Source organism: Carcharodon carcharias, chromosome 29 (genome assembly GCF_017639515.1).
Source record: "Carcharodon carcharias isolate sCarCar2 chromosome 29, sCarCar2.pri, whole genome shotgun sequence".
Taxonomy (NCBI): Eukaryota; Metazoa; Chordata; class Chondrichthyes; order Lamniformes; family Lamnidae; genus Carcharodon; species Carcharodon carcharias.
Genome location: NC_054495.1, coordinates 310,879 through 333,679, shown reverse-complemented (window position 1 = coordinate 333,679; position 22,801 = coordinate 310,879). Strand labels below are relative to the sequence as shown.

The 22,801-nt window shown below is 46.3% G+C and overlaps 1 protein-coding gene across 2 annotated transcripts; it reads left to right on the top strand.

Moving 5' to 3' along the window:
* The first annotated feature begins 1,960 nt into the window (after positions 1 to 1,960).
* LOC121271032 (matrix remodeling-associated protein 8-like) lies at positions 1,961 to 22,526 on the top strand. Of its 2 annotated transcripts, XM_041176722.1 has the most exons (8): positions 1,961 to 2,171; positions 2,823 to 2,877; positions 6,882 to 7,226; positions 8,573 to 8,611; positions 16,597 to 16,935; positions 19,035 to 19,073; positions 19,831 to 19,942; positions 21,930 to 22,526. In XM_041176722.1, exons 1-8 carry the CDS (start codon positions 2,151 to 2,153, stop codon positions 21,961 to 21,963), a joined length of 984 nt encoding a protein of 327 aa, XP_041032656.1. In that variant the 5' UTR covers positions 1,961 to 2,150; the 3' UTR covers positions 21,964 to 22,526. The 2 variants fall into 2 exon arrangements, with proteins under 2 accessions (XP_041032656.1, XP_041032657.1); XM_041176723.1 differs by lacking the exon at positions 8,573 to 8,611.
* Positions 22,527 to 22,801: the final 275 nt, after the last annotated feature.

The following is a 22,801-nucleotide window of genomic DNA, read 5'->3' as shown; positions in this document are numbered from 1 at the left end:
CTGTCCTAATTTTAAGTTCCCCCCTACACATTCATACTCCACTTGGGCTTCCGCTATTTTAAGCCCTCAGTATCTGCCATAAGCCTCCCTTTTTCTCTTTATCCAATCCTGTATATTCCTCGACATCCAGGGTTCCCTGGATTTGTTGGTCCCACCCTTTATCTTTACTGGAATATGTTGGCCCTGTACTCTCCCTATTTGCTTCTTGAATGAGCCCCTACTGCTCTGATGCAGATTTACCTAAAAGTAGCTGCTCCCAGTCCACTCTGGCCAAATCATACCTGACATTAAAATCAGCCTTTTCCCCCAATTTAGAACTCTGGTTTCTGGCCCGGAGTGGGGAGAATAATGTCCCAGCCTCTGCCAGGTTAGAAGCTGCTTTTCCCCTGAAGGGATTGGAGTAAATCAACAATCCGACTGTCAGCTCCCGGGAAACTGTTCACCTCAGCACCAGGGGGAGAGGGAGGAGAGACCAGGAATGATTCCGCCCCCCCCCCCGACCCCCGTCTGAATGGAGCTGGACACAGGCCCTGCCTTTTTCTCATTCGGTCTGGTGAATGTGTCTCTCATGTTGTCCTCCTGTCCCTGACTCTTTCCAACAAGCACCAAGATGTAGCTTGGCTGGTGGTGAGAAAGGCCCTTGCCGTCAGATCCTTCCAACACGCCAGGAGTCTCACCCCCTCTGCACGCTGCCCTCGAGGTGGCTGTGGTGGGGATGAGACCATTGTTCACCTCCTTGTGGATTGTGCCTTTGCAAAGGTCTGGAGAGAGATGCAGTGGTTTCTGTTGAGCAGTTCTGTGACACAGGACTCTGTGCTCTATGGGCTGTTCCCAGGGACACACACGGAGACAAACATCAACTTGGTGAATGACGCTCTTAGGTCTGCCCGAAACTTGTTGGTCTTCCAGCGCAAAGAATTGTCCCCGAACGAGTGTTGCAGATTGGCACATTTCAAAGTCCAGGACTAGGTGCTGAGGGACGCACTTAAGCTTGGGGCAGCTGCCGCAAAGGCCCAATGTGGAACGGTCGCTGTCTAAGACCTTTCTGCCATCGTGAACCGAGGGGCTTGGAACTGCTGAGAGCCCCTCAGGCTGTACAGCTCAAAATGAATGTGTGCATTGAATACTAATTGTATTATAAATGTATTGAAGCACCTCAGAGAGCAACATGACGTATGTTGATAACTCCAATCCCATTGTCTGATTGTCTGCATTGACCATATTGAAATGATTTGTAACATTCATTGATTGTATTGATGTACCTTGTGGTCCATGTGTAAAAGTTGATTCTGGTTGTACTTATGTGATGGTGAATTTGAAATGTTTTGGAATGTTCTTCCAGGTATTTTATGAATAAAGTATATTTTTCAAAAAAAAGTTTTCCTCTTCGCAGATGCTGCCAGACCTGCTGAGTTTTTCCAGGTATTTTTATTTTTGTTTCAGATTTCCAGCATCCGCAACTTTTTGCTGTAATTTTTTTTTCACAGTTGCTGAAAGGATTCCCTGCAGCACTGATCTTTATTCACCTCACCATCTCCTGGATAAACCCCTTTAATACAGGAACCAGACTCTGGGTTTATTCTCGCGGAACCGATTTCAGATGTTTTTGGCGCGTCGGCATCACGTGATGTTCAAAACTAAAAGCGCGGGACGGGGGCGGGGCTGGATTGTCACATTGTCAGTGAGTTGGGGGCGGGGCTGGATTGTCACATTGTCACTGAGTTGGGGGGGGTGTTGTGTCAGGAATAATGACCCAGCTTCTGTCAGGACAAGCCGGGTTAAAAGCTGCTTTAGCCCTGAAGGGCTTGGAATAAATCAACGATCCGAGGACCGGCTCCAGGGAAACTGTTCACTTCAGCCCCGGGGGTAGATGGAGGAGAGACCGGGAATTATTCCCCCCTCGCCCCCCACGTCTGAATGGAGCTGGACACAGGCCCCGCATCTATGTTCCGGTTTAAGTTCCATGTTCCGCTTGTAACTGAGTTGTAATGTTGTGTTGATTTTGATGTTTTACTGATTTCAATACCATCCGGTTATTTTTAATTCTGGCGGATTTTATTTCTCTCCCTCCGGGATTGTGTTTCTAACCCGTTTGTCCCTCTCGTGTTGTCCCCCTGTCCCCGGCTCTGAGCGGATCCCTCTCTCGGGGAATGGATGGAAAGGAGCTGCAGGTACTGTCAGTGTCTCACACCCGGGGGAGGGAGGGGGATCCGGGGGGGGAAACTTTCCTTTATCTTCACCGGGATTCAGCTCTTTATTCTCCGGCTCCTGGTTGGATGGACTCGGGGACACTTCATCCTCTCTGACCGGGATTATTGGACAGTTTTCACCCCTTGCTGCAGGGCTCAGACTGAGGACTGGAGCCCGTGTCCCGGGTGGAGGGAGGGAGAGCCCAGGGTTCAGACCGGACCATGGGCTGGGAATGAGGGTCTGTTACTGGAGACAGTGTGTGATTATCCAAAAAGTCGGGAAAGTGACCGGAGCAATGATGAGGATCAGGTTGGAGTGGAGGGAGAGACGGAGACAGAGGGAGAGACAGACAGACAAAGAGCGAGAGTCAGGTATTTGCTAATAGCAACTCCGGGCCAGTCTCAGTTTGTGCAGCGGGAGAAGCCATTCATTCTCCGCCGGCTCGGTGCGCATGCGGCTCTCCAGAGCCCGGGCTCTTTCTCCAGCTCCGGGGCCGCATGCGCAGATTCTATCTTTTCCCCAGGGGGCGGGGATCAAACCCACGCATGCGCGTATTACGTTCCTCTTCAGTCATCAACCTGATCAGGAAGTGAGTCTGTTGTAAAGGGGGTAACTGTGTTTTCTTGTTGCAGGGACACAACTTACAGAAACTACTCCTGTTGCTCAATGTTGTTGCTGCTGTTTCAGGTAAGTGCTGTGACTGCTGGAACATTTCAGCAGTGATCAAAGGGAGGGGGAATCAGGAATTCATCTTGCTTTAGGGAGCTGTGTGTACTGCAAGTGGAGCCATTGAGGGAGTGGACACAGTAGGTTCACATCACACACCATGATCATGAGAGCTGAAGGGAAGGCAGTTAATGTCTTCAGATTAACCCCTGTGATGTGAACAGTGGGATCTGGACACAGTAGGTTCACATTACACATCATGATCCTGAAACTTTTTGTGTGGATTTTGATGGTGAACTCAAAGTGACGACAATGATGATGATGAAGAAAACAGCAACAAAGACAAAGTTTGAGCTCTGCTGCGTTTAGTGGATCTTAATGCTGGTCTTAGCCTAATTCTGGTTTAGCCCTAATGTTGTTGATACAGCAAAATCTCCAGCACCTGCTTAACGGAAAAGCACCCGGCACTAGGCCAGAGGTTGCCGATAACTGTTCAGGTGACAGGGAAGACATTGGACCGAGGTACCTGCGGACTGGCATTATTTTGTTAAGCGGGTGCTCATAGAGTCATTGAGGTCTACAGCACAGAAAAAGGCCCTTCGGCCCATCGACTCTGCGTCAGTCAAACAAGTACCTAACTATTTGACGCCTGTTTCCAGCACTCGGCCCATAGCCTTGTATGCCATGGTATCGCAAGTGCACATCCAAATACTTCTTAAAAGTTGTGAAGGTTTCTACCACCCTTTCAGGCAGAGAGTTCCAGATTCCCACCACCCTGTGGGTGAAAAAATTCTTCCTCACATCCCCACTGAACCTCCTGCCCCTTACCTTCAATCGATGCCCCCTGGTTATTGATCTCTCCATCAAGGGGAAAAGTTCCTTCCTGTCTACCCTATCTATGCCCCTCATAATTTTATACACCTCAACCATATCCCCCCCTCGATCTCCTTTCCTCCAAGAAAATAACCCCAGTCTATCCAATCTTTCCTCATAACAAAAACTCTCCAGCTCAGGCAACATCCTGGTAAATCGCCTCTGCACTCTCTCTAGTACAATTACATCCTTCCTATAATGCGGATTCCGGAACTGCACGCAATACTCTAGCTGTGGCCTAACCAGAGTTTTATACAGTTCCAGCATAACCTGGAGGAGGCACCAACAGAACAAGGAGGCTAACAAACAGTCAAAAGAAAAAACTTAGAGGAAAAGATTACAGAAGGGAAGAGCTGCTATCCAAGCAAGTAGCGGCAAATATCCCAAGCAGACACCAGTGGCAGCTGCTTCTCAGGCGAGGAAGGGCCGAAAAATCTCTACCAACCAGAAAAACAGCAAAGCACCAAGGCCGTAAAGGAGTCCAAGGGTTCCCAGCTGAGAAACACCAGAGGTGGCGAGGGGCCCAGTGATCACCGGGAGCAGCATTGCTGCCAACGTTCCCCAGCTCCAGGAATGTGAGAACAGCAACACAACCAGCGCAGCCCGGCCCTGGGAAACCAGGAGCAGCAACACAACCAGCGCAGCCCGGCCCTGGGAAACCAGGAGCAGCAACACAACCAGCGCAGCCTGGCCCTGGGAAACCAGGAGCGGCAACACAACCAGCGCAGCCCGGCCCTGGGAGTGTACGAGAGTATGCTTCTGGCCGGCAGCATGTCAGAATCCATGAGGAAAGGCATCATCACCCCCCATCTACCATTGGAAGGGGAAAGGGAGGAAATTAGAAATGTTAGACCTATTTCACTGCTGAATGTGGACTATAAAATTTGATCCAAGCTCATTGCCAATCGGGTCACCTCTGCTTTGGATTTGACGTCCAGCCTGACCAGACCTGTGTTGTACCCTGTGGGAAGATCTCATCCCTGAGTAGTGCAAGGCTATGTACAAGACATGGGTGTGGACACCTGCCTCATCAGCCTGGACCAGGAGAAGGCCTTTGACAGAATAACGCAGACCTACATGGTGGATGTACTCTCTAAAATGGGGTTTGGGGAGGGAATCTGCAATTGGATCCAACTGCTCTACACAAACATCACTAGTGTAGTTTCAATCAATGCGAGGGAATCAGAAAGCTTTCCAATGAAATCTGGAGTCAGGCAGGGCTGCCCTCTCTCCCCTATCCTGTTTGTGTGTTGCATAGAATCCTTTGCTGAGTCCATCAGGAAGGATCTGGGAATGATAGGATTGATTATGAGGTGTGAGGCACTCTGGGATTGCTGTACATGGCGCAGGTGTTGCCCGTACCCTGATCTTGTGCAGCAGTGGTCAGCCGAACCACCTTCAACTTTTTATCCGGAGGTCAAAGATGGATTGTGTCCATGGGGATGCCAGAGGCTCTGGATAGAGAGGTGTGGGTGGGAGAAAGATGTGCTCAACATCGCCCTCATCCTGCTGGCCATTTTTGTGTAGTCGCATCAAGTTGTGCGTAGACCCTCGGTATGCAAACAGCAAGTGTCACTCTGTGCTGAGGTTTGTGAAGGATGGGTCTGGCCACGCTGCCGCGGAACGCTCCAAATAGTTGGACCATGCCGTACCACCTGTCCCTCATGGAGAAGTTTATGCAGAAAATGCCTTCTGACCACAAGCCCATCAGGCAGTGGCCTGCATACAATGTCCTTGAGGCCCTGTGGGAAAAGAAGATGATGAATCCTGTTGGATGGTTCCCTGTGTAGCCTGTCAGGCATTTGGCAGAAAGCCTCATCGCCAGAACTTTCCAACAAGCACCAAGACATGGCTTGGCTGGTGGTGAGAAAGGTCCTCCCCGTCAGATCCTTCCTACATGCCAGGTGCCTCACCCCCATTGCTCTGAATATGGCTTTGGTGGGGAAGAGACCGTTGTTCAACTTCTTGTGGAATGTGCCTTTGCAAAGAAAGGTCTGGAACAAGATGCAGTGGTTTTTGTCGAGGTTCATCCTGAGCAGTTCCATGACACAGGACTCTGTGCTCTACGGGCCGTTCCCAGGGACACACACTGAGACAAACATCAACTGCAGCTGGAGGATCATCAACTCAGTGAAAGACGCTCTTTTGTCTGCCCGAAACCTGTTGGTTTTCCAGTGCAAAGAGTTGTCCCTGACCGAGTGTTGCAGACTGGCACATTCCAAGGTCCAGGACCACGTGCTGAGACATGCACGACTGCTTGGAGCAGCCGGCGTAAAGATGCGATGGGGCAAGGTCACTGTCTCTGACCTTCCAGACAGAGCGCACAGAGGGGCTGGGAATTGTATAGACCCCTCGGGCTGTATGCTAGACATTGGTTTGATATATTAAATATCACATGTATCACGGTGGTATTGAGGTATCTCAAGTGCAACATTATGTCAAATTTGAATTTCATTGTTCTTTGTGTAATGACCATTTTGAAATGATTTGGAATGTTCATTCAGATTTCTTTCTCCAAAACTAAAGTTTATTCATAAAATAATGCTCATGAGAGTTGAAAGGAAGGCAGTTAATGTCTTCAGATTAACCCCTGTGATGTGAAGAGTGGGTTTTGGACACTGAGCAACACTGGGTGACACTGGGATGGGTGACTGGGATCTGGTGGGACTGGGATGGGGTCATGAGCACTGGGATCAGGAGTCTGAGACCGTCCTGGGATCAAATAGAACTGGGAATGGTCCAAGAGCATGGGGAGTAGAGTCATCAGGACTGGGGATTCCAATCTTACATTTCAGGGTCAGTTTTCTGTTCCTGAGCTCCACCTCACATTGTGCAGCCCATAGTCTGTGATTTTTCTCCCAATGGGAGGTGACCAATATCCTGATGTGTTCTCCCAGCATGTGTACAAATTAAAAACATGTGATTCAAAGTGCTGTCCAGCTGCTCTGTGCTTACAAATCTCCAGCACAAGCTGGTTTTAGTTGAAGGCCCTTAACTCCTGAGCTTTAACCTTCCCACAGAAATGAAAGCAGTGAGTTACTGATCAGTGTTTCTTGTCAATCGAGCATCGCAGTGTAACCATGTGAAACTTGGGATGTAATGTACCAGCAGGGAGGTTATATCTGTGGATAAATACTTTCAATCTTTTCCAGGTGACTCACCTGTCTCAGTTTCTGGGTTCCTTGGGGAGCAGGTTGTACTGCCCTGTACCTACAAAGGGAATGCCCCAGTCTCTGATTTACTGGTGATCTGGGAGACAGCCAAGGGTGAAATTTTGCAGAAGTTCATCACTCGGAACAATGATTTGACAGAACAAGATCCACGATTCAGAAACAGAACAAACCTGTTCAAAGATCAACTGGGACAAGGCAACTGGTCAGTTCTGATCTCTGACCTCAGGGAGTCAGACCAGAACCAGTATTTATGTGACATTCACAAGAGGATAGCTGTGGGTTATATACCAGAGCAAACTGATATCATCCATCTTTCTGTGACAGGTGAGAGGTTTCTGCTTCAGGTATTCTGTATGTAATCTCTGTATGGGTTTGGTAGTTCAGTGGTTATGTTACTAGACTAGTAATACAGAGGCCTGGACTAACAATCCAGAGGATGAGAGTTCAAATCCCAGCATGGCACTTCCAGAATTTAAATTCAGTTTATTAAATAAAAATCTGGAAATATAAAGTTAGTTGTAATAAAAGTGACCCTGAAGCTGTTGGATTGTTGTAAAATCCCAACTGGTTCATGAATGTCCCTTGAGGGAAGGAAACCTGCTGTCCTTACCCAGTCCCACAGTAACCTGGTTGGTTAAGCTGGCCTAGGAGGTCAGAGGGCAGTTAAAAATGAATTGATATCAAACCATTGGAAAGAAAGAGTAGAATAAAACTGAATCATCACTAGCTTCACCCCAGGCATCGAATTAGGAAACAACACAGACAAACCCAGGCCAGTTGACATTGCAAAGTCCCCTCACTAACATCTGATGTCCAAGTTGGGAGAGCTGTCTGGCAGAGTCATATTCACAGAATTAACTCTGAATGCCAGTCTCTATCACCATCCCTGAGTATATTCTGTCCCACTGGCAGGACAGTCCCACCAGAGGTGCAGTATACAGTCCGGAGGGAGTGGTGCCGGGTATCCTCAACATTGACTGTGAACCCCATGAAGTCTCACAGCTTCAGGTCAAACACAGACCTGGAAACCTCCTGCTGATTATCACCTACTGCCCTACCTCAGCTGATGAATCAGTACTCCTCCATGCTGAACACCACTTGGAGGAAGCAGTGAGAGTGGCAAGGACACAGAATGTACTGAGTGGGGACTTCACTGTCCATCACCAAGGTGGGTCAGTAATACCATCATTGACCAAGCTGATGGAGCCCTGAAGGACAGAGCGGTCAAACTGGGTGATGGAAGGAGTTAATGGAGCTATCAAGCTGCACTCACTCTCCAGCAAAGAGCTCTGTCTGTCGCCAGATGTTGGGGTGCAGGAGGTGGGGCCCATCACACCTCTCAGGCAGCCTTTACAAGACCCAGTGCGCTTACCTTGAAAGTGTATCCCAGTAGACCCAGGATGCTGGGAGGATTCTCTCCACAGGGGGATGTAGGCTGCTGGGAATGATCCTGCTCAGGGTAACTCTGGAAAACTTCCATTCTACCCCCCACAGTTAATGCAATCCTGTTGGATTCCTCAAGTATGCCGACCCTGTTCCTGACCCTTCCCGATCAGTTTGAACCAAGTCTCGTTCCTCCCAGGATGTGTTTCCCTAAAGCCCGATAGAGTCTTTGAACATTTCTGCAGTTTGTTTCACACACAATACTAAACACATGATGTTTTCTTTAGAGCGACCTCAAACACCTGTACCGACCACGCTTGTACCAGGTAAATCTGTTTCTAAACTACTACATGTGTTTTCAGCTCTTACATTTGATCACGCTGGATAGACAGGTAGTAACATTGGAAGGTTTGAAATGCTGTGTGATATTTCACCAAAGAATGAGTCTGTGAGAGTGAGCCCCTTCCTGTCCCTTCCTTCCCATTGCAGTGTTCAGTTTGTTCCCAGGAACAGGAGTCACCCATTCAGACCCTGGAGTCTGTGCGATTCCCCTCTAACAATCTGCTGCTGTTCACAGCTGATCCTGTAAATCCATGTGATCCTGGATCCACACAATAGATAGGCCACAGTTTAACTGTCTCAATTCCCACTCCATAAATACTCAGTGCGTAAATCCTAGTGTTCCCAGAAAACACCATATCCCTACTGTGGGAGTGCTGCACTGTCCGAGGCTCAGTACTGTCTGAAAATCTGGAAATCTGAAGTTAGTTGCAATAAAAGTGACCATGAAGCTGTTGGATTGTGGTAAAACCCCAATTGGTTCATTGATGTGTCTTTAGGGATGGAAACCTGCCGTCCTTACCCAGTCTGGTCGAGTTGTGACTTCAGGCGTGGGGGTACTGCGCTGGCGCTCTCCCCTGATTTTCCAATCAAAAATAGAACTTAATTTCTACTTCACCCGACCTGTACGTTACAGCTTTCCTGCTGAAGATACTGAACCACACTTTTCCCTGTCATTTTTGATTGACCTGCTCTCTTGCTGAATCCCTGAATATTCCCCTCCGCTTGTGTAGTAGCTTCCATCTGCCAGCAGAGGGTGGGGTTGTATCACTTTAATCACAAGATCGAGAAAACGGGTTTGAGGAAGAGACACTTTGTCCCTTTTTAAATTCATTCACCCAGAGACAAATGATCTCTCCCTGCAGCAGCCAGCTGCTTCTGAAATGACTTTATCACTTGCAAGGCCAAATCAGTTTTGCAAATTTTGTTCTCCCTGTAATTATCCTTCCCTTTAATAATTCATCCAATTTCCTTTTGATAGTTAATATTGACAGCAGCAGCAGCTGATTCACAGAATGAGTGAGGGGGTAGTACAGGATAATGTACCTGTACAGATATCACAGTATCTTTACAGTGCAGAAAGAGGACATTTGGCTCATTGTGTCTGCACTGGCTCTCTGAAAGAGCAATCTGCTTAGTCTCACTCCACTGCCTTATCCCCATAACCTTGCACATTCTCTCTTTTCAGGGAGCAATCTGATTCCCTTTAGAATACCTCGATCGAACCAGCCTCCACCACCCTTTCAGGAAGTTTGTTCCAGACTCCAACCACCCTCTGGGTGAAAAAATCTTTCCCCACATCACATTTACTACTTTAGCCAATTATTTTGTATCTGTGCCCTCTAGTTCTTGATGTTCTCCTGGGTGGGAACAGTTTCTCACTATTTACCCTGTCCTAACCCCTCAGGATCTCGAATTCCTCTGTCAAGTCTCCTCTCAGCCTTCTTTTCTCCAAGTAAATCAGTCCCAACCTCTCCAATCTATCCTCATAGCTCCAGTTCTTCATCCCAGGAATTATCCTTGTGAATCTCCTCTGTACTCTCTCCAATACCTTCCCATCCTTCCTCAAGTATGGCACCCAGAACTGGACGCAGTACTCCAGATGAGGCCTAATTAGTGTCTTATACAAGTTTAACATGACCTCCTTACTCTTGTACTCAATGCCCCTATTAATAAACCCTAAGATACTATATTCTTTATTAACTGCACTTTGGACATGCCCAGTCATCTTCAATGATCAGTGTACATATGCACCGAGATCCCTCTGTTCCTGCACCTCCTTTAGAGGATCTCCCTTTATTTTATACTCTCTCACCATATCTTTCCTGCCAAAATGAATCACCTCACTCTTCTCTGCATTGAACTTCATCTGCTACTTGTCTGCCCAATCTTCCAATATGTTTATGTCCTTTTGAAGTTCAGGACTATCCCCATCACAGATGACAACATTTCCATTCTTCGTATCATCTTTAAATTTTGAAATCATGCCCTGCACACCACAGCCTCGATCATTTATATATATCAGGAAGAGCAAGGGTCCCAAAACTAACCCCTGAGGAACTCCACTACAAATCGTCCTTCAATCTGAAAAACAACCATTTATCACTACTCTCTGTTTCCTATCACTCAGCCAATTTCTTATCCAAGTGCCTACTTTCCCTTTTATTCCACTCAAGTCTGTTGTGTGGCACTGTATCAAATGCCTTTTGAAAATCCATATACACCACATCAACAGCATTGCCCTTATCAACCTTCTCTGTTACCTCTTCAAAACATTCCATCAAGTTAGTGAAACATGATTTTCCCCTGATGAATCCATGCTGGCTTTCCTTAATTATCCTGCACTTGTCTAAGTGATTATTGATTTCATTCCGTACTATAGTTTCCAGAAGTTTCCCTCCCATTGGTGTCAAACTGACTGGCCTGTAGTTGTCAGCTTTATCCTTGCACCCACTTTTGGACAAGGATGTAACATTCACATTTCTCCAGTCCTCTGGCTCCTCCCCTGTGCCTAAGGAAGACTGGAAAAGTATTACTAGTGCCTCTAATTTCCACTCTCACCCCTCTCAGTATCCTTGGATGCATCTCATCCAGTCCAGGTACCTTATCTATTTTAAGTAAAGATAGCCTTTCCAACACCTCCTTCCTCTCGATTGTAAGTTCTTCTAGTGTTCCAGTTACCTCCTCTCTCACCTCCGCCTGGGTAACAAGTTCTTTCTTTATAAAGACAGATGCAAAGTACTCGTTCAATACCTGCGCTATTTCCCCATCCTCCACATACAGGTCCCTTTTCTTTGTCCCGAATCAGCCCTACTCTTCCTTTTACCATCCTTTTATTATTTAAATGCTTATAGATGTCCTTAGGATTCCCTTTTTTGTTTGCTGCCAGCCTCTTTTCATGCTCTCTCCTTGCTTTTCTTTTTAGTCCTTCACATCCTTTCTAGTCCCTCTATATTCAGTCTGATTCTCCATTGTATTTTCTACCTGACATCTGTCGTCTGTGCACTTCTTCCTTTTCATCTTTACTGCTATCTCTCTAATCATCCAGGACACTGTGGATTTATTTGTCCGACCTTTCCCCTTCAAGGGAATACATCTTGACATTGCCTGGAATACTTTTTCTTTGAAGGCGGCCCATTGTTCAGCCATTGTCTTTTCTGCCAACATTTGATTCCAACTCACTCAACTCAGATGCATTCTCATCCCATTGAAGTTTGCTTTCCTCCAATTAATTATTTCTGCTGTGGATTGTTCTCTGTCCTTTTCCATGATTAACCTAAACCTTATGATACATGGTCACTGTCCTGTAGATGCTCTCCCACTGATATTTGATCCACGTGGGCCAATTCATTTCCCAGAACCAGGTCCAAAAGTGCATGTCCTCTTGTTGGACTGGAAACATACTGCTGTAGAAAATGATCTTGAACACGTTCCAGGAACTCTTGCCCCTCTTGTGCTTTTGTACTCTTGCTATCCCAGTCTATATTTGGAGAATGGAAGACACCCGTATGATTCTCTATAACTCTTGCACCTCTCTGTAATTTCTTTTGCAAATTTGTTTCTCCACATCCCTTCCACTAGTTGGTGCTCTATATACCACACCTGTTATTGCACCTTTACAATTCCTTACCTCTAGCCAGAGAGATTCCATCCCTGACTCCTCTGGAACATCCTCTCTCTCCAGTACTGTAATGCTATCGTTAACCAATATTGTCACTCCTTCCCTGTTCCTTCCTTTCCTGTCTCTCCTAAACACCTTGTACCCAGGAATATTTAATGCCCAGTCCTGCCCTTCTTTGAGCCAGATCTCTGTTATAGCGATAATATCATAATTCCATTTGTCAACCTGTGCCTGCGGTTCACCAATCTTATTAATCACACACCGTGCATTCACATACATGCACATTAGCTCCGATTTAGGCTTGTTTTTACTTTCCCCCCCTTATCCCGACCCCACCTAATGCCTTACCGTTGCCTACTCTAATTCTAGCACACTCTCCAGGTATCCTATCTACCTTGATGCAATTCTCTGATATATCCTCATTATGAGCTGATATTTCTCTACTTCCCACTGCCAGTTTTTCTCCTCTGCATTCTGAATTCGCGCCCCCCCTCCGGCCGCCCCAGGTTCCCATCCCCCTGCCAATCAAGTTTAAACCTTCCCCAACAGCACGACCAAACGCACTGGTGAGGATATTAGGGTCCCTTCACCCCACTCCACCCCACCCCACTAGGGCCATCTGTCACTTGCTTATCCTACTTTCTACCATTAATGTCACCATTAGCACATCCTTTAGCTAATATCACTGTCATCAACACCCCTTTGTCCTTTTGCTTATGATATCTTTGGCAATCTCTCCTTTGCCTCCACCTATCACTGGCCCTCTATCCAGCTCCACCTGTCCCACCCCCCGTTAAACAGCTTATATTTTACCACATTTCTATTCCTCTTTAGTTCTGATGAAGAGTCAAACGGACTCGAAACATTAACTCTGTCTTCCTCTCCACAGATGCTGTCAGACCTGCTGAGTTTTTCCAGCAATTTTTGTTTCAGATTTCCAGCATCCGCAGTATTTTGCTTTTATTTTATGGAATTTTTAGTTATGTTTCTGAGCCCCACCTTCCTGTCCCTCAGATGCAAAACTCTGAGGATTCCTGCTTCCCACTAGCATTAGTGTGTCTGGAATTCTGTGTGGAAAGTCTTGGTACAATTATAACTGAACCCTCCTGTTGGGAAACTGACGGGATTGGGTACAACGCTGGTTGAAGTCAGTGGAGAGTAACATTGATCCAGGTGTACACCGACATTCCACCCAATCCTGTAGAAAAATTGAATTTTAAAAACATTTTGAGATTTTCTTTGTTCAAAGTGTGACTTTGAGAATTTTCCATTTTAAAAAGAATGGCAAGAATTATACTCTCTGCACAGGGAACTTGTCATTATAAATAGTATATTCCTGAGCTTTAACCTGCCCACAGAAATGAAAGCAGTGAGTTACTGATCAGTGCTTCTTGCAAATCGAGGATCGCAGTATAACCACGTGAAGCCTCGTCTGTAATGTACCATCAGGGAGGTTATATCTGTGGATAAATACTTTCAATCTTTCCCTGGTGACTCGCCTGTGCCAGTTTCTGGGTTCCTTTGGGAGCAGCTTGTGCTCCCTGTACCTACAAAGGGAATGTCCCAGTCTCAGATTTACTGGTAGCCTGGGGGATATCTGAGTGTGAAATTTGTCAATGGGAATGGGAAGTGACAGGACAAGACCCACAGTTCAGAAACAGAACAAACCTGTTCACTGATCAACTGGAACAAGGCAACTGGTCAGTTCTAATCTCTGACCAGAACCAGGATCAGTGTCAGATTTACAAGAGAACAGGTGCAGGATTACACTGGGAGCACACTGATCACATCCATCTTTCTGTAAGAGGTGAGAGGTTTCTGTTTCAGGTGTTCTATATTTAATCTCCGATTTTATGGGTTTGGTAGTGCAGTGATTATATTACTAGACTAGAAATCCAGAGGCCTGGACTAATAATCCAGACAATATGAATTCAGATCCACTATGGCACTTTAAGTAATAAACTGAATTTAAATTTAAAATCTGGGAAATATAAAGTTGGTCCCAATAAAAGTGACCCTGGAGCTGTTGGATTGTTGTAAAAGCCCAACTGGTTCACAAATGTCCCTTTAGTGAAGGAAACCTGCCGTCCATACCCAGTCTGGTCTCTGTGTGACTCCAGCCCCACATTAACCTGGTTGACTTTTAACTGTCCTCTGACTTACTCGGTCACTTCAATCAGGTTGTATCAAACCGTGAGACAGAAAAAACGGAACGAAACTGAACGGATTACTGGTTGAGACCCAGGTATCGAATCAGGAAACAACAAAGACACACCCAGCCCAGTCAACTCTGCAAAGTTCCTTCACTAACATCTGGGGACTAGTGTCCAAGTTGGGAGAGCTGTGTGACATAGTCATACTCTCAGAATCAGCCCTACATCTCAGACTCCTCTATCACCATCCCTGGGCATGTCCTGTCCCACCGGCAGGACAGACCCAACAAAGGTGTGGGCACAGTGATATACAGTCAGGAGGGAGTGACCCCGGGAATCGTCAACATTGAATTCAGTGGAGAATCATATTGATCTGGGTACAAACAGGTGACCCATCCAACCTCATTGCATTCCCAGCCAAAAAATGTTATTTTTTTAAAATTCCCCCTCTCTCTTTCAGCAGGTTGTTAGCTTTAATTGAAGGGAGGCTGCCGCTGGTCAGTGTCCAGTTATCTCTATTGGAAAGCATGTATCGATCACATTGTGGTACAGTGTTTGTGTGCACGGAGCTGTGGGGTGGCCTGGTGTGTGTGTGATTATTGGTATCTAACCTCCCACATCCCACCAGGACTAGAATTAACCAGGGATCTGTTTGTAGTGGGGTTGGTTCTGAAACACTAGATGCCAGTGATCTCTGCTGTTAATTTTGTTAGTGTGTTCCAGTCCCTAACCCTAAACCTAACCCTAACCCTAACGCGGTCTCCTTACTTAAGGAGAGATATACTTGCATTGGAGGCAGTTCAGAGAATGTTCACTCGGCTGATTCCTGGGATGAAGGGGTTTGTGTTAGGAGGAAAGGTTGAGCAGGCTGTCCCTGTATCCGTTGGAGTTTAGGGGAATGGGAGATGATCTTATTGAAACAGATCAGATTCTGAGGGAGTTTGATAGGATAGACACTGAAAGGATATTTCCCCTTGTAGGGGAATCTGGAACTGTGGGGTACAGTTTAAGAATAAGATGTCTGGTATTTAAGATGGAAATGAGGAATTTCTTCTCTAAGGGTTGTTAGACTTTGGAATTCTCTTCCCCGGAGAGCAGTGAAGGCTGGCTCATTGAATATAACCAAGGCTGAGTTAGACAGAATTTTGATTGACAAGGGGGCACAGGCATGAAAGTGGAGTTAAGGCCACAATCAGATCAGCCATGATCTTATTAAATGAGACAGCAGGCTTGAGGGGCCAAATGGCTTACTCCTGCACCTGTATCCTCTGACCTTGTAATCTTGAGGGTGGTGAGAATACACACTGCCTCAATCCTTTTCAGACCAGTGGAGAGATGGTAATAGTGGCACTGTCACAGGACTAGGAACCCAGAGGCCCAGACTAATGCTCTGGGGACATGAGTTCAAATCCCACCATGGCAACTAGTTAATAAATCTATGATAATATTATCATAATATATAATAATACAAACCTACAATATATGAAACTGTTATTGATTTTAGTAAAAAGCCATCTGGTTTATGAATGCCCTCTTATGAAGCGAAATCTGCTGTCCTGACTTTGTGACTACAGACCCAGACAGCAATGTGGTTGACTCTGAATTGTCCTCTGAAGTAGCCGAGCAAGCCACTCAGATCAAGGACCATTCGGGGTGGACAACAAATTCTGGACCTGCCAGCGATGCCCACATCCCATGAAAGAATAAAGAAAGTAAATCAGGTTCTGCCTCAAACCCCTACCCAGTGTATTCGACCGTCATTCCCTCCCACCCCCAAGCTGTCCAAACCCCTTCCTACTTCCTTGGGAACCCCCACCCCACCTGTTCATGTCATTACATTTCAGGGTCATTTTTCAGCTGCTGAGCTCCACCTCACATTGTGTACCCCCGGTCTCTGAATTCCTCCCAAGGACAGGTGACCAATATACTGATGAGTTCTCCCAGCTTGTGTATAAATGGAAAACGTGATTTTTCTGCTCTGTCCATCTGCTCTGTGTGAACAAATATCCAGCACAAGCTGGGTTTAGTTGAAGGCCTTAATGCCTGAGCTTTAACCTTCCCACAGAAATGAAAGCTGTGAGTTACTGATCAGTGCATCTTGCAAATTGAGCATCGCAGTGTACCCACGTGACGCTTAGGATGTGATGTACCAGCAGGGAGGTTATCTCTGTGGATAAATGCTTTCAATCTTTTCCAGGTGACTGGTCAGTTTCTGGGTTCCTTGGAGAGCAGATTGTGCTGCCCTGTACCTACAAAGGGAATGTCCCAGTCTCAGATTTACAGGTGATTTGGAGAATATCAAGATCTGAAATTTTATACAAGTTTGTCGATGGCAATGATGATTTGACAGAACAAGACCCACGGTTCAGAAACAGAACAAAACTGTTCAAAGATCAATTGGAGCAAGGCAACTGGTCAATTCTGATCTCTGACCTCAGGAAGTCTGACAAGAAAATGTATGAGTGTCAGATTTACAAGAAGAAAGAGGAGGTCCATTATTTAGTGAAATCTGATCTCGTCCATCTCTTTGTGTTGGGTAAGAAGCTTTTGTTTCAGGTATTCTGTATTTAATTTTTTTTTAAATTTTATGCTCTCCCCACCCCCACTAGAGCTATACCTTGAGTGCCCTACCATCCATTCTTAATTAGCAAATTCGTTTACATAATATCACCAACTTTAACTTTAAAAATTTTTTTTTTTAAATCTTTTATGCTCTCCCCACCCCCACTAGAGCTATACCTTGAGTGCCCTACCATCCATTCTTAATTAGCACATTCGTTTAGATAATATCACCAACTTTAACTTTAACGCCTATGTGTTCTTTTGTACTATTGTTGTTGACATCTTTTGATGATCTGCTTCTATCACTGTTTGTTTGTCCCTACAACCACACCCCCCCCTCCACCTCTCTCTCTCTCTCTCTCTCTCTCTCTCTCTCTCTCTGCCCCCCACACACACACCTTTAACCAGCTTATATTTCAACTCTTTCTTGGACTCGAACTCAAGTTCTGTCGAAGGGTCATGAGGACTCGAAATGTCAACTCTTTTCTTCTCCGCCGTTGCTGCCAGACCTGCTGAGTTTTTCCAGGTAATTCTGTTTTTGTTTTTGTTTTGGATTTCCAGCATCCGCAGTTTTTTTGTTTTTAATTCTGTATTTAATCCCTGATTTTATGGGGTCGGTGGTTAAATTACTAGATGAGTAATCCAGAGGCCTGGACTAATAATTCAGAGAATGAAATCCCCCCATGGCACTGTCAGATTTTAAATACAAACCTGGAAATATCAATTTGGTCCCAGGAAAAGTGACCCTGAAGCTGTTGGATTGTTGTAAAACCCCAACTGGTTCACTAATGTCTCTTTAGGGAAGGAAACCTGCCGTCCATACCCAGTCTGGTCTCTATGTGACTCCAGTCCCACGTTAACCTAGTTGCTTATTAACTGACCTGTATCGGTTTGTATCTAAGACTGGAGAGCAAAACAGGATAAAACTGAATGGATCACTGGCTGTGACCCAGGTATTGAATCAGGATACAACAAAGACACATCCAACCCAGTCGACTCTGCAAAGTCCCTTCACTAACACCTGGGAACTGCTGTCCAAGTTGGGAGAGCTGTCTGGCAGAGTCATACTCACAGAATTAACCCCACATCCCAAACTCCTCTATCACCATCCCTGGGTATGTCCTGTCACATGGTGGGGGCACAGTGGTATGCAGTCCGGAGTCAGTGGCTCTGGGAATCCTCAACATTGCCTCTGAACCCCATGAAGTTTCACAGCTCCAGGTCAAACATGGACCTGGAAACCTCCTGCTGATTATCAGCTACTGCCCTCCCTCAGCTGATGAATCAGTACTCCTCCATGCTGAACACCACTTGGTGGAAGCAGTGAGAGTGGAAAGGACACAGAATGTACTGAGTGGGGACTTCACTGTCCATCACCAAGGGTGGCTCAGTAATACCATCACTGACCAAGCTGATGGAGCCCTGAAGGACAGAGCGGTCAAACTGGGTGATGGAAGGTGTTAACGTTGCTATCAAGCTGCACTCGCTCACCAATGCACTCACCGCACACACCAAGTGGTGTTCAACATGGAGGAGTCCTGATTCATCAGCTAAGGGAGGGCAGTAGGTGATAAGCAGCAGGAGTTTTCCAGGCCCATTGTTGACCTAAAGCTACCAGAGTTCATGGGCTTTAGACCAATGTGGAGGATTCCAGTGATCACTCCCCACAGCACTCATTCTCCAGAAATGTGTTCCATCTGGCTCCAAATGTCGGGGTGCAGGAGGTGGGGCCCATCACACCTCTCAGGCAGCCTTTACAAGACCCAGTGCGCTTACCTTGAAAGTGTATCCCAGTAGATCCAGGATCCTGTGGGGATTCTCTCCACAGGGGGATGTAGGCTGCTGGGAATGATCCTGCTCAGGGTAACTCTGGAAAACTTCCATTCTACGCCCCACAGTTAATGCAATCCTGTTGGATTTTTCACTCTGCCGACCCTGTTCCTGATCCTTCCCGATTAGTTTGATCCGGGTCTCGTTCCTCCCGGGATGTGTTTCCCTAAAGCCCAAAAAAGTCTTTGAACATTTCTGCAGTTTGTTTCACACACAATACTAAACACATGTTGTTTTCTTTAGAGCGACCTCAAACACCTGTACCGACCATGTCTGTACCAGGTAAATCTGTTTCTAAACTACTGCATGTGTTTTCAGCTCTTACATTTGAACATGCCGCAGAGACAGGTAGTAACATGGGAAGGTTTGAAATGCTGTGTGATATTTCACCATAGAATGATTCTGTGAGAGTGAGTGGTGTGGGTCACTGTTACCTGTAACTGGCCCTGAAACTACCTAGAAATGTTATTTCTGTTTGAGTCTCACCTTCCTGTCTCTCAGATACAAAACTCTGAGGTTTCCTGCTTCCCACTAGCATTCTGGAATTCTGTGTGGAAAGTCTTGGTACAATTATAACCAAACCCTCCTGTTGGGAAAGTGAAGGGTTTGGGTGTACCACTGGTTGAAGTCAGTGGAGAGTAATATTGTCCCAGGTGTAAATCTGCGTTACACCCAATCCCGTGGCTTTCCTGATCTGCAAATTAGTTTAAAATTCCCGCTCTATTTCAATGGACTGTTGGGTTTAATTGGAAGGAGTTTGTTGCTGGTCAGTGTCCAGTTATCTCAATTGGAAAGCATGTATCCATCACATTGCGGGACAGTGTGTGTGTGTGCAGGAAGCTGTGGGGTGGCCTGGTGTGTGTGTGATTATTGTATCTAACCTCCCACATCCCTCCAGGTCCAGAATTAACCAGGGATCTGTTAGTACTGGGGATGGTTCTGAAACACTAGGTGCTGAAGGTCTCTGCTGTTAATTTTGTTACTGTGTCCCAGTCTGTTAATATCTTCATTCTGTCTCTACATCATGTACTTTGTACAGGAGTACGGTCTGGATTTGGATTTGGAATTGGAGTTGGAGTTGCTGTTGGTTTTTTTGCTGGAGTTTTGCTTTCTGGAATTGTGTTTTGTGTATTCCAAAGGCGACCAAAATGGTGAGTTCTAGAATGTTTCATGGTTTCCATTTTAATCCTGTTTTTGTTTTATAATGTTTTCTTAAATGTTGCTGACACCTCAACCTGTCCATTTACTGAGCAGTGAGAATGCTTCAATCCACCCCATCATTGAGCAGCATTATCCAATCACTTCCAGCTTGTCATCCTGTGCAGTCCGGTGCGAGTGCCCTCCCGCTGGCTCTCTGCCCGGCTGCAGGATGGCGCAGAGACCGAGTACCGCTTTCTGGGCCATAACTCCGGGATGGACGGTGGGATTGACACATGGTCAACAGCTGCTTGTGGGGCTTTTGTTATGAGGAGACGTTGAGTAGGTTGGGCCTGTACTCATTGGAATTTAGAAGAATGAGAGGCAGCCTTATTTGAACATAAAAGATTCTTCAAGGGTTTTGTCAGGGTAGAAGCGGTGAGGTTGTTTCCCCTTGTGGGAGAGTCTAGGACCAGACGGTATACTCTCAGAGCAAGGGGTCGCCTGTTTAATACAGAGCTGAGGAGGAATTTCTTCTCTGAGGGTTGTGAATCTGCAGAGGGCTGTAGAGGCTAGGTCGTTAAGTATATTCAAGGCTGAGATAGATTTTTAATCAGTAAGGGAATCGGGGGTTATGGGGAACAGGCCGGGAAGTGGAGTTCAGGATTATCAGATCAGCCATGATCTCATTGAATGGCAGAGCTGACTTGATGGGCTGAATGGCCTATTTCTGCTCCTGCATCTTATGGTCTTATGCCTTGGCTGGCTACGGAAAACGGTAGCTGTGCGCTGCCCACAGTGCATTGCCTGGCCGAGCTAGAGCCCAGAGACCGGAAACTGGTTTTCAGTGAATAATTTTGGCGTGCTGTGCCCGAACACTTCGCTGCACAGGAGGCTGCTAGACAGCCGAGCAGGCAGTTTAACATCTCAGCTGAAAGACAGCACTTCCAACAGTTCAGCACTCACTCGCTCACTCCCCCCCTTTCCCCCCACTCCCCTATTGTTTGGGGGGTCCCGTGCCACAAGGGTTTGATTGCAAATCTGCCGCTGTTCATCCTTGAATTTATTTAGGACTGAGATAGACAGATTTTAACATTCTCACCCTTTTATCAAACATTCTGTGGCCTCACTCCTCCCCATGTGTAACCTCCTTCAGCCCCACAACCCTCAGATCTCTGCACTCCTCCAATTCTGGTGTCTTCAGACTCCCTGATTTTCCATCGCTGCATCATTGGTGGCTGAGCCTTTAGCTGCCTGGGCCCAAACTCTGGAATTCCCTCCCTCAACCTCTGCCTGTCTGTGTGTGTCTGTGTCTGTCTCTCTTCCTTACCTCCCAACAACACCATTTGCTCCTTAAAGCCTAACTCACTGCCTGAACCCTTGTGTAGCTCGGTGTCAAATTTTGTTTCATAAGCATTTAGGATATGTTCTGTTCAAGGTTCTATATAAACACAAGTTGTTGTTGTTCAGTCTCCTCCTGTATTTTCCAAATCACCGCCTTTTAACCCGGATATTAGATGATTCAGTCACTGGGAAGGCCTTCTTGGATTCCCTTCGCACACTCAATATCCACATCTCCGTGCTCACCGCCTGTCTCCACATACACCCCTCGCAGTGGGAGGGGTAACTATTGTAGGGTTCTCTATCTCTATCCTCTGGCCCTCCCTCTATCGGTCAGCACAGCTCCTGTGGAGTGTCCAGCTCTTGCCCATTGCCTCCCCTATGAGCCTCCTCTCCTCTATACTCTGTGCTCCATCACCATGCAGCTCCTGTGACCCATTTTCCAGCTGCCATTGGTACCCAGGATGTTGAGTGTAATTTAATCGGGACTGTGCTCCTGAACGGCTCCTTCACACACTTGTCCAAAGTGTTGGATTCTTTTAATGTCACCTGAACTCTGCTGGTTTTTCTGTCCTAGGAAACAAAATAGACACCAGAACACAAAATAGACACCAGAACACTCAAAATGAAGTTGTCACAGTAATGGTTTTTCTCTCCTAGGAATTGTGTTCAAAATCGACACTCCAACAATTGAAATGAAGGACCTAATGATGTCCCTTTGACAGGGGTGAGCTGTCCAGGTGAAGCATGGGGCCTTGTGACAACAGCACCTGAGCATCAGGATGGAGTGGCTGGAGAAGAAAACCTTCTGGGGAACGGGACTCTCCAGCACTAACTGAGTTTCCCCTGCACTGAGCCTGTGTCAGGGAGGGGACAATCAGGCCAGTATTGTGGTTATCCAGTGATTCCTGGTGGAATGTCTGAGCTCAGGATTGGGATTAACAATCACTTCCCACTTTGCACAAACTGTCCTGATCAGCACAATCTCAGGAGGGATTCAGATTCTAGATGGTTCACAGATTGAAACTGTTTCTTGCCTGAAATTATATAGATACATTCGGTATATTTTAATTTTGTCTTTTTTATATGCAGTTTTTTGTGGCAAACAGTGAGTGGTCATATTTTACAAGGGATGTATAAAATTGCTAATGTAAATATTTTCTGAATGTGTCTATACGTTTCTGTCAGGTTTATTTTTTACTTTTCTACATGTTGTTGTTGATCCAAAGTCTAATTAAAGATAAACTGCTGCTGAAATGATGCTTAATGACTCTGTGGTCACTGCCTGAACAGAGGTCATGCTGTCTGCAGGCAGTAAGTCTCCCAATGTGAGATGTGAATGAGATTGGCTGAAGACTGGTATCTGTGATTGTGGGAACTTCCGGAGGCCAGGAATGATCATGCAGTCAGCCTTTCTGGTGATTGGGCATTAGGGGAAGGGGAGGTGTGGGGAGAGGGATTGGGAGGGAGGGAGTGTGTGATTTCCCTTCACCTTTCCTGGGGTGGAAGTGGTATTGGCATGAACAAGCAGA